The 14,800-nt window shown below is 42.6% G+C and overlaps 1 protein-coding gene across 4 annotated transcripts in view; it reads right to left on the bottom strand.

Moving 5' to 3' along the window:
• The window catches only part of PTDSS1 (phosphatidylserine synthase 1), a 64,896-nt gene extending 50,215 nt beyond the window's left edge, over nucleotides 1-14,681 (bottom strand). The window contains exons 1-2 of one of the 4 annotated variants that reach the window (XM_047088869.1): nucleotides 14,380-14,681; nucleotides 3,293-3,384 (exon numbers count right to left, since the gene is read on the bottom strand). In XM_047088869.1, coding sequence (XP_046944825.1) covers nucleotides 3,293-3,384; nucleotides 14,380-14,558 — 271 coding nt within the window. In that variant the 5' untranslated portion in view covers nucleotides 14,559-14,681. Of the gene's footprint in view, nucleotides 1-3,292; nucleotides 3,385-14,379 lie in introns of those variants that run through there. The other 3 variants (XM_047088870.1, XM_047088868.1, XM_047088871.1) reach the window with 3 other exon arrangements.
• Nucleotides 14,682-14,800: the final 119 nt, after the last annotated feature.

The following is a 14,800-nucleotide window of genomic DNA, read 5'->3' on the forward strand; positions in this document are numbered from 1 at the left end:
GAGAGGTAGAATGGCTAAGGGGAGGAATGGCAGTCACCCCACCTGAACTGTCACCTATATACCCTCCTTTGGGGCTCACCATCTCCCTGCTTTGGGCTGTGTTCTCATGTCACCTTTGCACGAAAAGGCCAGGTTTCAGAGCTCAAGGAGACCAACCACAGACTTAGGTGGTTCATGTATGTAAAGTGCTTCATGTTGCAAGTGATCACTTAGCTATCCTACAACATAGGACCCCTGAAAGAGGGGATGGGTTGCATAATGTCCAAGCTCTCCTCTAAACCAAAAATTCTGAGGTTTTGTGTGTTTGAAGAGGAAGGGAAAAGAAAGTTGGCAAATAGCCAAAACGCTGTTTGACAACGGGGACTTTTCCCAGCCAATGTCATGGACATTTTATTGTCATACTCCAATAATTGTGCATTACCAGAACTCTCAATCATCATGGAAAGGCCAAACTATGTCTGTCATATCTGCATAGGGTGTGCAGGTGTTACAGACTCTCGGCAAAATGCATTATGTTATAATCCTAACCCCTAAAGTGAAGATTTCTGTTGGACTCTTGTACTCTTGGGACTCTTGGACCCTACAGGACCAGACCATAAAGCTACTTGGCTGTGAACATTTGCTATTTTTTAAGACACAGGAAGAAGACCTCAAAGGTAATTGGGGAGATTATCTGGGCTGTCACTTCCACCATAGGCCTCAGAGTGCATGGGCCACTGGGTGGGGGGGGGCAAGGGGCGGGGGGAAAGGAAGCTCCACCTTGGTTTCTAAAGGCAAGATAAACACCCAGCAGACCCACGGGGGCAGGCTAGACCCCTTGCTGGGCAGAGCTATGGAAGCAGACTATTATTACCCCAGTAGGTCTGGAAGGCAGAGCACTGATCCAAAAAGGATTGATTCTTCTTCTTCTTCTTCTTTTTTTTTTTTTTAAGAAAACTCTACTCCCAACATGGGACTAGAACTCACAACACCAAGATCAAGAGTCACACGCTCCACCAACCTGAACCAGTTAGGTGCTCCCAGGATTGATGATTCTAGAGCTTTAAAATCTCACAGAGTTTGCCTTCCTGATTTTGAACTTGCTTGGGACTTGTCACCCTTCCTTCCTTCCTATTTCTCCCTTTTGGAAGAAAAGAGCTTGTCCCACTGCTATATTTTGTAAGCATGTGCTTGGTTTCACAGGTTTACAGCTGGAGGGGAATTCTGCCACAAGATGAATCTTGTGTTGTTTAAGCCATCCAGTCTAGGGCATTCTGTTATAGCAGCCTGCACTGACTGAGACAGCAGGCTTTCATATCTTGAAAGGTTTCCACTAAAAATAAAATTTAATCTAGAAGCGTGAGTGGTTGGAGAGTTAAACTCAGCTGTCAAATAACTTAGTTATCTAAAACAACTCATTTTCTTAAGAATTCAGTCATGGTTTTACTGGTTGGATTATGTTATCAGCAAAAACCACGCAGTGTTACGTAAGATTAAGCAAACATACAGAACGAAACACTATTGCCACGATCTTGAAAAGACTGAAGGCCTTGCCATGTGTGATACTGTGATTTATAAGAAATATATATTTGGTCTTTGTGTCCTTTTCTGGCACAGAGCTCCTAATACCATTGGTATCTTCTAAGTGATGAGGGTAATGAATGTTTTTTGCTGTGTTAATGAGAACTCAAAAGCACCTAAAGATGGGGCTGGTTGCCAGTAGAGCCAACCATGTGATTAGAGGGTTGGAACTTTCAGTCCCACCCCCAGACCTCCAGGGAAGGGTGAGAGGCTAGAGATTGAGTTGGATCCCCAATGGCCAATGATTGGATCAATTATGCCTATGTAAATTAGGCCTCCATAAAAACCCAAAAGGATGGGGTCTGGGGAGCTTCTGGGTTGGTGAACACTTTTCTGATGCCAGAAAAGCGGCACACGGAGAGAGGGCATGGAAGCTCCTTGCCCCTTCCCCCATGTCTTATCCTATGCATCTCTTTATTTGGCTGTTGATAAATACCCTTTGTAATAAACTGGTACTGTAATCTAGCGAGTAAACTTATTTCTTGAATCCTGTGAGCCACTCTAGCAAATTAATTGAACCCAAGGAGGGGTCATGGGAACCTCTGATTTATAACCATTTGGTCAGAAGCACAGGTGACACTCTGGACTTGCAATTGGCATCTGACATGGGGACAGTCTTAAGCTTGAGCCCTTAACCTGCGGGATCTGATGCTAACTCTGGGTAGACAGTGTCAGAACTGAGTTGAACTGTAGGGCAACCAGCTGATGTCTGAAAATTGCTTACTGATGGGGGAACACCTCCCCCCACCCCAGGCCTGCTACTATCCCCCAACACACATATTTTGGAATTGGCATTAGAACGTAATTACCATGGTACATTTCCAAGCAGCAATGAGTAACATTCACAATGAGCTTCTTATATTATACATTACATCTACTGAAGAGACAGGAGGATAGAGAAGAAACACACCCTAAAGTATGATGTTTGAGTACGGCACATGGAGCATAATTCATAGGTAAGACTGAACAATTTCAAAATATCTAAAGTGTAAAAGAAATAGGCTACATAAAGGAAGCATTTATAAATGGTTACAGAAAATAAGTAAGCATATTCCAGGGAGAAGGTACAAAAGAGAAATAAGAAAAAGTAAAGCAAGAGACAATTCAGAGGAAAGGGATGAATCCTGAGTATGGCAGATTTTTTTTTTTTAACAGACTTTGCCTCACTCTATAATCATGATGGGAGATAAAATTCACTATAATAATGGTCTTTTTTTTTAATCCGATGATGAAAATTCATATCCCAAATGCATGATCAGCAAAGTTTACTGTGATAAAAAGATCATCTGGAACAACACGTTATTTAAGTAATACTCATCACAGCACTGACCCTGTCATTAGCAAAAAGGACTAAATAATAATTGTGTATTTTTATGACTCAGCTGATACAGCAAAAATAGCAACAAGAACAACAGTGGACACTTATTAAGAGCTTACGATTGGTCAGTCACTACTCAGAGAATATAACATGTATTAGTTTATTTAACCCTTTCAACAGTACCTACCTGTTATTTCCAACGTACAAAAGAGAAACTCAAGCACGGTGAAAATGCTAGGGGACTTCCCCAGGACCACTTCTAGCAACTGGCAGAAGGGGCAGTTTGCCTCCAGGGCCTGTGCCCTAACCACCACAGATTAAGTTTTTACTCCACTTTCCAGTTTCACCTTTTAGGTGGCATGCATCTCAAAAATACCAAAAGGATACCACGCACAGGAGAAATACGTCACTTACCATTGGGAAAAGCTAACACACTGATGATAAGAAAGAAGAAAACAACAGAAAGGATACCCCTCCAGATGTTGTCTTCTGGGACAGAGTCATCCCTGAAAGCAGAAAAGAAAACACTGAGTATTCATTTTCAGATCTAAACAGACGACATGATTGGGATTGTTAACTTCATTTTGCTGAGCAAAGTCATTACAAACACTACTTACCATTCACTATCAATTCCTAAAATAATCCCATCTTATAATAAAGTCCAGCTCTTACAAAAAATTCCATTGGCAACCTTGCACACCAACATACGTTCTCTTCAGACAAACATTTGAGAATCACTCTTCTTTTTTTTTTTTTTTAATGCCCAGTATGTCAAAAGGTAAATGCTTTTTGATTTCAAGAATCACTAAAGATGACCTTTATGATATAGACTGTGCAAAGAAATCTTTTAGAAGTCAGAAAGAAAGCATAATATTATAAAGAAGAAGAACATAATGCAATGAGATTAGGTATCAATTCTTAAAAACAGGCAGTTGACTACCTAAGGGATGAACAAAAAGGGCGAAAATGTTGGGCAATAAGAAAACACCAGAAAATAATACTTATTAAAAGAAAAATCATTAAAAACAGAATATAAGACTTAAAGTCAGACCAGAAGCAAAAGAACTATGAAGAAAGGGAATGAGTTTCTTCCCTCTGCGCTTGGTCATTTCTAATCTATTGCTGTGTTTATCTCCTCCATAACCCTAGTAACTGAAATGATTCCATTTGTTGGTTGATATGTTGTCTGTCTTCAATATAGAAAGTAAACTCGTGAAAGCAGGGGATTATTCTCTCATTGTATCCTTAAAGGCTGGCACATGGTAAACCTTTAATAGATATTTGTGGACTGATTATTTATTAGGAAGAAAATCTATTGTATAAAACCAAGTAAAATTTCCTTTGGGAAATCTGATGGCAGAAAAAAATTAAGGTTCTCACTGCATTTAAAAAAAAAAAAAAAAGGAGGGGCGCCTGGGTGGCTCAGTCGGTTAAGCGTCCGACTTCGGCTCAGGTCATGATCTCACGGTCTGTGAGTTCGAGCCCCGTGTCGGGCTCTGTGCTGACAGCCCAGAGCCTGGAGCCTGCTTCAGATTCTGTGTCTCCCTCTCCCTCTGCCCCTCCCCTGTTCACGCTCTGTCTCTCTCTGTCTCAAAAATAAATAAACGTTAAAAAAAAAATTAAAAAAAAAAAAGGAGAGTCTAGTAACATATTTGGGGTTCAAGAGAAACCAACAAAAGAGGGAAAACAGAAGTATAAGACAGCAAGATTTTGTGAATTGTTGATCATTATTAAGAAGCTTGAGAGAGGAAAGTCCAGGGTTTCAGTTTAAAAGGATGCAGGATGAGTAGACAGAAAATAAGAAAACAGAACAGAAGGAGATACTTAGACATAACAAGACTACGAGCAATAAATTTATAACTGATTTTTGAAGGCTGAGTTTATCAGTGGAAGGACTGCAGTGAAAGAGCTTTCAAAAGACAAAGATTAAACATTACTGAAAAAAGAAGATAAAAACTTTATAAGAAAATCAAGTTAACATACAAAAAAAAAATCGAGAGCATCGGGATACATGAGAGGTATAGAATAAAACAATAATGAATTACTATGAACTTCTGTTCAGGCACCCAATTAAGTGATTTCCAGATTCATGAGAGGACTGAACATAAGGCTCTGAGGTAAGAGATCGTACAGATTCCATTTCTTAAACCATCATCTGGCCAAACAGCACTCATGTTAATGTTGGACAAACAATGCTTAACTGTTAACTTCACAGATCTGCTTATAAAACCAAACTATACAATCAGACAGATTTTCTCTTGCAGCAAGGCGCAATCTTATTTTAAAGTACACCGTAACAATTTAACATCTGCCCAGAAGTTATGAGTATGGCCTTAAAAAATGCTAGCCCGATTATTACTAGGGTATTTGCAATGCCTTTTGGCCTAGGCAGGGAAGCCCCATATCCAATTTCCAGGAACACCAGCTTGTACTGAAAAATGAATACATACAGGGATTGGGGGGGACACAATGTTTTCATTCAGACCAACACCACACTACTGATATTGGCAACAATAACGACCATAATAACAGCTCCTGTTTATCAAGTATTTACTGTGTGCCAGGCACTGAACAGGCAGTTTCTAAACATTATTGCTAATTGTCCACCCCCCCCCCCCCCCGCCTCTGCAAAATGGAGTACTATCAACCATATTTTACAAATGACGTAACAAAGGCTCAGAAAGGTTATGTAATTTTAATTTGCCCAAGGCTACACAGATAAGAAGATACAGAGTTTGCATTTGAAACCAGGTCTTTTAGACTCTGAAGACAATGCCAAATTGCCTCCTAAAAAAATTATCTGTCATCCTAAATCAATCTGATTCATGTTAGATGTACAGGGATGGTAGAAGAGAGTTTGACAGGACATAACGTTTGTAAGTTCCAGATAAAATAAAAGCAAGGCTGAAATAAATAACTGTTGCTTGGGAAAAGGTGAATTGTAACTCATACTTTATACCAAAATATACTCTGGACATTCATAGAATAAAAAAACTAAAAACAAACAAGAATGGAAAAAAGTTCTGGAAGAAACAATGGGCAAATTAAAAAACCAAAGCCAAAACACAACCATCTCAGAGCAGGGAAGACCCTTCTAAAATATGACACAACCCAGAAATCATAAAGGAAAAAAACCGGTCAATCTGCACAGCAAAGAATCAACAAAGGAAAAATGATAAACTTCGGACTTCTATCAAGGCAAAGAGTTAACTTCCCTAATACACAAAGCACTCCTCCCCAAATCAATTAACAGAAAGAACAACAAATGGACAAAGAAAAACAAATAGAAAAATGGGCAAAGGATATGAAGAGACAGTTCAGAGTGAGAAATCCAGTGGCTCTCAGGCAAGTGAAAAGATGCTGAGTCTCACTCATGGTTAAGAGGTGGACAAACTAAAACAACCCCCAGAGACCGTTCTCTATGAACCTACGAACAAAGGTAAAAATTGAATGACTGAGTTGGAGAGGATAAACAGGAAGTCTCTCTCACATTGCCAGTAGTAGTATAGATTGAAACCACTTTAAAGTAGGGCAATTTGGCAACATACTAACTTTATAAATGCATATACCCTGTGACTCAGTAACTCCATGAATGAGAATTTATGCCACAGCTATACCTTCATTTATGCAAAAATGACATATGTACAAGGTTGTTCACTGTGGCATTATTTGCATTAGCAAAAGAATGGAAACAAGCTAAATAAGTGTCCACTGAAAGGGAACTGATAAAATCAATTATGGTCCCATCTCATAATGAAATACTGGGCAACCAAAAAAAGACTGAAGAAGCTTCCTGTAAGTTAACTACTACAGAATAAGAGACATCATGAGATAAATAAAGCAAGTTGTAGAACAGTGAGTTTAGGAAGCAAATATTCTCTGTTCAAAAAAGGGGGCACGTGTATGTGCATGTAACTTGCAACTTGTACAGACAGCTGCAGGTCTCAGAAATCTACCCAAGAAATGGCAACACTGTTTCCTCCAAGAAAAAAGGAGGGAGGGAGACTTTTCTCCACATACTCTTTGGTTAATGGATTTCAGGCAACGTGTATCCATTATTCTTTACCAAAAAAAAGGTAATTAAATTTTACCTAAACAAATGGCTACAGCAAACCAGAAAATCAGTCTCTATTTGAAATTACTTGCTAGTCAGAATGCTTGAAAATATACATCAACATGAAATTCATAAAAACTTAAGATCAGTAATAACTAAGGATATAAAACCAGGGTGCCCACCTGGCTCAGTAGGTTAAGAGTCTGACTTGGTTTCAGCTCAGGTCATGATCTCATGGTTGGTGAGTTCAAGCCCAGCATCAGGCTCTGCGCTGACAGTACAGAGCCTGCTTGGGATTCTCTTTCTCTGCTCCTCCCGCGCGCTCTCTCTCTCTCTCTCTCTCAGTCTCTCTCAAAGTAAATAAATAAACACATAAAATGAAACTGCAATTTTGTAAATTTTGAGCAGCTATATTAGAAAGGATCAAAGGGATGGCTTAGTTGTTTCAGGAGGGGAAAAAAAAAGGCTGATTAAATCTGAAAAAAAGTAGCAGTGGGGTCTGAAAGTTGGCAGCCTTATATCTAATGAGGGGGAAAAAAGCATCGCAAAGATAGACAGCAGGGTTGTTAGATAAACTGAAAATGTACAGTACAGGAAGATCAGACTTCTGTGACCAATGATTGGAGCGTAAGCAGGTGATCTTCGGAAGGAATGTGAGCCCCATCTGAGCTCAGCCTCACAAGCAGCTTCTGGAGAGTGGAGAGGGTGTTCCCACCGCACCTAGAACAGCCCCTTACAAGAGGTGGGTGCACAGAAAGAACTGAATGCATGAATGAAGGCATTGCCCAGCACCCCCAACCCCTGCCCAGTCAACTCTCCCTGCCCTGACAACCTTGGCCACAGCCCTGACTTCTTCCCAAGGTCTACTGCAGCCATCAACGACAAATGTCTCAATCTCTGGTGCTCTGAACTTTCCAAAGAACTTCCTCAGCTGGCATTTTCTTTTAACTGCTTCACAGTTTTGTGGGGAAGTATTATCTTTACTTGAAGGATGAAGAAGATAAAGCTCTTTCTTTATCTTGCCCACAGTTACACACAAATAGGAGGCAGAGTGGAAGTAGGAGCCAGGGCTTCTGGAATGCTGGCTCTAGGTCAAGATTGCTACATTTACCAAAATGATACAAACAGACAAGCTGGGGAGGGGGGACAAAGTCCTTTTCTCTCTGCCAAATTTAGGAGGTGCTCCAGAAGTGGGGGGGGGGGGTAGCCCCAACCACATACAGTAAAACTACTGAATGGGCAGATTATAATAAAATTGTAATTTAAGCGCCAGCGGGCACAGGTCCCATCTCATTCCTCTGAGGTACCTCCCATGCCCGGCACAATGCTTTAGCACACGGCAGGCATTCTCAATATGGTGGGTGCCAGAATGAAAGGGATGCTATGGCTGAGTGAGCCCAGCGACTCAAGTCACGAAGGAGTGAAGCACAGCCTGAGGCCACAGAATCCACTAACAGTGACTTTACTGTCCCAGTGCTGAAGGGCCAAATATTCAAACACCTCAACTCCTTCTGCAGAATGCTGTTTCTACCCAGAGAGGAGAGAAGGTCCTAAAAGCAGGAAAGGTTTAAGACAAGCCCTGAACTTAAAAAAAGTTTGCCCTCAGAAAAGTTTTGGACTCAGATTGTGTCAGTTTAATGTCTGACCATAGGCAGTGGGCGAGGAAGACTTCAGGAAAGCGAAACAAACTCCACATACTCGCAGACCATCTAGACAAGGCTTCCTCCCCGGGGCCGGGCAGACAGGAACCCTTTATCACGACTCCTAAGGCTGCTAAGTGGGTTGTCCTCCCTCCCCACATCTTCTCCTTCCCTTCCCTCTAATAGGAGTCCTTGAAATTGAGACACACAGGTAGGGTCATGTTTATAAGGTTGGTCACTGTAAGGATCCTCTCTCCCGATGGAGAACTTAGTCCTCGGTTACATGGTGGATCCAGGTTAACTAGCTTTGGTATTACCTTTAAAGACTATATTCATTTCATTTTACAGTAAGTTACAGTCCTTGTCAAGAATTATAACTTAGATAACAACTAAAGGAGAAGAGTGATTTTTAAGTTCTTATTGGATAAATGACTTCTTGCATTTTTATTCATTTAGCATTTTCCAGGTGTGTATCTTGGGGTGATTAAGATATTTGGGCTCAAGAAACTGATGCAGTTAACAACTATTACAACACCAATAAGAGACACACAATAATAAAAGGTATTTGGAAGTATATAAACATGTCTTCCCTGTGCTTCCTGAAACAATCAAGAAAGGTGCTCAGGAAGGAGCTCAGGACGCCATGGGCAGGCAGGAGGTGCCAGGAGGCGCTCTCCCCTGGGAAAGAGCTGCCAGCCTGGCACTGGCTGTGGGGCCGGCGAGCCATCCGGGCCTGCCGTGCGCCCTGTGTGCAGGCGTTGTAGGGGAGGCAAGGCTGGAGAGGCAGGGATACTTCGTGATGGAAGGCCTGAGTCCAGCCAGCATTTCCTACAGGTGAGGGGGACGTAGTGACAGACAGTAAGCAGGAGACAGATCGGGTCTCCCCTTTGTCTTAGAAGGTCATGAAGGCAGCAGTGTGGAGGCTGAGTGGGAGGGAGATGGAGTAAAGGTCTGGGAGCATACTATCCCGAAGGATAAGAGGATTGCTGAGCCACGGCCTGGGCCTGGGAGGGAACACAGCTCTGAAAGGCGTGAAGGCCCTGTGAGACCTGGTGAAGATAAACTAGGTGTACTCCAGGTGAGCGGAGACCTGGACTACTGAATTGTTGAACTGAATTAAACAGGATGCCAGGGCCAAAGGCTCAGGAAGCAGTCCTGGCTGACTGGACAATGTCTGGTTTCTGAATTCAGAGGTTAGGAGGCTGAAAACCTGCTAACTTCACTAGAGAAATCTGAGGCTACAGGGATTATATCACAAGACTAACTGTAGTATACTTGGTAACAGAATTACAGCTCAAATGCTAAATACCACGTAGCAATCCCTAGGCATGGAATCTCTCTGAGGTAAGGCAGCATCAAAACCAAATGAACATCTGAAGTCACCCAGGAACCTATTTCCTACAGAAGACCCCAAAGAAATATAGGACACATCTTCCCCTCCAAGGACCTTGTAATCTTATTGGGAACCTAAAACACTAGACATGAATATAAGAAAGGATATAGAAGATGCTTACTTAAATCCATCACAAAATAAAATCCAAATAGGAAGTGGAAAAGAGAAATATTAAGATCACTGTTAAGTGAACCTCTTCAGAGGGCACCACCCAACAGTGGTTGGTGACCTCAGGGTTGGTTGAACCCCAGCACACAGCCCTGTGGACCATCACTTCATAGAACTGGTGTCAGGGAACAAGGACATCCAGGCCTTCCGTTAATGAGAGAGAAAGAACATGATGTACATAAAGGAAACAGAACTAAGACAACTGAGTCAGCAGTATCAGGAGATGTTTTCTAATGGGATTTATATGGTCTAAAAGGGAAAGAATAGGGAAGGCTGGCAGATATCCATGAGGGAAGCTGACAAAGAAGGCAGAACTATAGTTCTTCCAAATCCACCGAAGGGAAATAAGCTAAAAACCATTATTAACAAGCAAATAAGAATAAATAAATCAAACGTCTGTCCACTTCCCTGCCCTCACCTGCGTCCTCAGCCTCCTATCAAGGAGAAAGCTAGCACAGACGGACAGCGAAGCGCTTAGGTACAGCAAGCTGTAGGAAGGCAATCTCCTCTGTGTAAGGGACGACCGGCATGGTTGTCGGACGAGCGCTCCTGGACAGGTGGATGCCACTGTTTCATTGCCAAGTGCCTCTTAAGGAGGGGGTGGGCTGCTATGAACGTGTTAGTAGACTTGGGTGTTTTCAAATCTAACGTTTGAGTTTTTGAACCTAAAGCCATTCACTATTTCCAAGTTTGCCAATCTCTGAAAGCAGAGCAAATATGAGGCACCTTAGCAATTATACTCTGAGCTCAAGGCAAAGGTTCTCCTGACCCCATTGTGGCTGAACAAACTTCCAAAATACGTGCCAAAGCATTTATCTTATAAAAATACTTATCCTAAAATGTGGCAAAATGAGGTTAGGGAGAATGATTCACTGGTACCCGACTTCATTTTTAATGAAAGTGAAAGAGACAGGAGATTTAAACGCTACGATTTAAGAGTGAGTTGACCTAGTTGCTATTTAACAAAAGAACTACTTGACAAATCCAACCCTGTCTCCGACTTCTGTGCATGGTATCTAATTCTTCACGACCCTAAATTCTTGCTGTGTCTCTACAGCATGTGACGTGACCCAGTACTGTTTCTCACCGACTGCTGCTATGACACCCTGAAAGTATTCTAGATCACTAGTCTTTGAAAAACAAACGCTAAGGCATATTTTGAAAGTTTTACTGAAAGAATTGCAGTGAACAGTCATCCAACTAAAATCCTGTTGTAAAATAAGTACAAGGTACTGGAGACAATCATTACAAAAGAGCACAGAATGAATAATTTTCATTTAAGTCATTACTTTCAATCTTTATGGAGAAAGAGCGATCACTGTAAGGTCCCACTTTAAAGGATCACAAATCATACAAAAAATGAATAAGAGATAATAAGTACCAACTACATTAATGGTGCTTATGATTTTATATAAGGTGAAACTGGTTATTAATGAGTTCTTCAATATATGACTTCTCTTTATGAAATTATTCAAAGAAATAAAATGATGAGGATTTTTGGAAAAGACCATAGCCTGAGGTTTAGATTATGCCTTTTCCATTACTTTTGACAAGCTGTCGAAATTCATATTCTTGGCTGCAATTTATCGACTGCTTTGGCAGAATATGCTGTAAAGGGGAAGTTACAGAAGACTGCGACTTTCTGTATTAGAAAAAAGGAAGAGAGATCTATTCTTAGGGGGCCTAGAGTAACATTACAGATAAAAGGTGGAAACAAACTGCTCATTCTTGCTTCTCATTTAGAATAAAATACCGTAACTACTTTTCTTATTTCCAAAGAAACTCCCACACTAATTACATCATTGCCAATCCACACAGGAGATGAGTTAAACCAAAGCTAATACTAAACAGGCATGTATGTTATCCAAGCAAAGCAACGTCCACTATTCCAATGCCTTCATCCCTTTTGTCAATAACAGAGCATACTTCATCCTCATTCAAAGAGAAATATAATCTAGAAGGCATTAGCATACAATGAAATGATGTAATAGTAATAGATAATGTTTACTAAGCACTTACTATTTGTCATGAACTGAGCTAAACACAGATTACCTAAAAAAATGAATTAAACCCTCATGCTAGACAATCCTATGGAGTACTATTAGATATTTTCATTTTACATATACATAAGTAAACTATGGCTTAGCAAAACTAAGTGGTCACATTACTATTAAGTGGTAAATCAGATGACATGACGAATGAAGTATTTGAAGGGAACCATAATTAGGGACAAGAATGAGTATTCTCCAAGGCTAGAAATAAGTTCTTGGTTGGATACTATGGAAATATCTGGTCTTAACACACTGCATAGCATTAGCAGAAGACTTTATAATAATAGTAACTGTATCCCTCAATCATTAAGAGTAATCATTAAGAGTAATTATTGTTATGTATTCCTTATTGCTTTAGGTAGATTTATGCAAATAGATGAACACAAAATAGGAATGAAGAGTCAACTGGATTCTGGAGGTAAGAAACAAGTGTGATGTGGAAGAATATTATTAGTTTTATGAAAATGTGAAAAATTTCAGTGATTCTTAGTGGAGGCACCACTGGCCCTTAACATGTGTGCATGTGTGTTTATCTTGTATGTGTACATGCACACACATGCATTTATATAGGGGACAATTCATTCTTTGCTGTACAGTGCTGTCCCATGCGTCATAACACATCTAGCATCCTTAATCCCCACCCACAAAACACCAGAAGTTCCAATGCTTGTGACCACTCAATATACCTCTGCACATTGTCTGCTGACTTGGAATGAGAACCATTGATTGTCAGACAAAAATACTAAGAGAAGTAATTGACATTAATTGCGCATCGTGTAGGAGATACTCTTAAGTGCATTCACACATATTCACTTAATACTCATAAACCTGTATGAGGTAAGTACACATTTTATCCCCATTTTACAAATGTGGATCGGAGAAAGGTTAAGTAACTCAACTAAGGACACACAGACACTTCTGAAGCCAACAATCTGGCTCCAAAACTACACTTCCCTGGGTTGATCTTTTAAAACATAGCAGCGTGATAGGCATGCCTTTCCTTTCTTTAAAGAGGTTCATTCAGAAAATACAAGTCCTTGTAAGTAGGACCCACGGTGCGCATGTCATTATGAACAGGGGATAGAATGGTTCCCTTGCTTGGGGGTGAGGGGCCATATGTTCAGTTGAGGGACAGTTATATGATGTAGGTATCAAGAGTTGGGCTGGGTAGTTCCTATGCACAAGTATATATTAGAAGAGCTTTGACCGTATGGGGATGTGTGTGTGTGTTTAGGGAGAAAGGAGAGTTGTGCTATATTGAGGTTTATGTGTTTTACGTATCACTTCCACAGTATTTACTATGCACCAGACACTGCTACAATTGCTTGACGATATCTCATTTCAGCATATGTGTTAGATGATGAACCAGGCAGAGTGTGCACTGTGTGATACGCAGTGGGCTGGTGTTTGTATAGCAATGTGCACAAGAGGTGACAGGTACTGGCTGCGCTGGAAGGGGAAAGGTCAGCTTTGATAGGTGTCTACATCATTTGTGTTGTGGTATATAGATAGTCCTGTTTCAGGCTGGGGGAAGGGTCATGCTAGATGGTCTGTGTGCCACACTTACAGGAGGTGCTGCATGGGAAAGGCTGTGTAGTGCAACTCACATGTGCATTTTGTGCATGGCCCGTAGTGCTGAAAACTGGAGGCGATCCAAGGGAAGGGATCCAGGTTGTGCCCTGGGCCCGTGTATGGTACGTGGAGACGCTGTAGACCGGTGTGCTTTCAGCCATGTAGCGGTATGTGCTGAAAGTGGTGCATAGGAGATGATTCATGCGGTGTGCTGGGTAGGGACGGGGGCTGGAGAGGAAGGGGCCGTGTCGTGATGTGTGCAGGGAGGATGCTCGGTGCGATAGGAGAGATGGGGATCGCTCTAGGTGACTCGCGAGTACGCCTGATATGGCCCAAAGCGCTGTACAGGAGGAGGTGGTATAGGTTGGGGGGTGAGGGTGGGGGGTGGAGGGTAGGGCCAACGCCAGTCCAGAGGAGCTGTAGGGCAGAACTAGCTGCGTGTGCAGTGAGACACCGGGCCGGTGGAGGAACTGACGGGTAGAGGGTCTGCGAGGGTGTACGTGGAACAGCCAGCCGGATTCCTCACGCAGAGCTACACTGGCCCATGCTCCTCACCACCGCCTCCCGCCGGCCCCTTCCCTTCGCCCAAGGGCGCTCCCTCCGCGCGGTTCGGCCCGCCTCACCGGGTGAAGGCGAAGTACATGAGGCTGACGATGGTGAAGCTGAGCAGGGTGATGGTGTGAGGCCGGTAGAAGAAGTCGATGGTGATGTCCTCCACTTGCTGCTCGTTGATCATCCGGAAATGCATCTTGTAGTTCACATCATCTTTGCTCAGGGTCCGGCTCCCCACGCAGGACGCCATGGCCCGCCTCCCCGTCCTGCGGCGGCGGCGGCGGCCCCGGCCCGTGAAGGCTGGGACCCGGGAGGTGACGAGCCGCAGCGAGCGGGCAGCCGGGCGGCGGGGCCGAGTCTGGCGAGGAACACAAGCTAGGAGCCGAGGGAAGGACAAGCGCGGGAGGGCGGGGTCGAGGCGCCGCCAACGCGGACTCGGGCGGGGGGCGGCGCCGGCCGTGCCCGCGCTGGCGTTCCAGCAGAAGCATCTCT

This window comes from Lynx rufus, unplaced genomic scaffold, assembly GCF_022079265.1.
Source record: "Lynx rufus isolate CCGP_SWC_20201006 ecotype Redwood Valley unplaced genomic scaffold, mLynRuf1.p SCAF_26, whole genome shotgun sequence".
Classification (NCBI taxonomy): domain Eukaryota; kingdom Metazoa; phylum Chordata; class Mammalia; order Carnivora; family Felidae; genus Lynx; species Lynx rufus.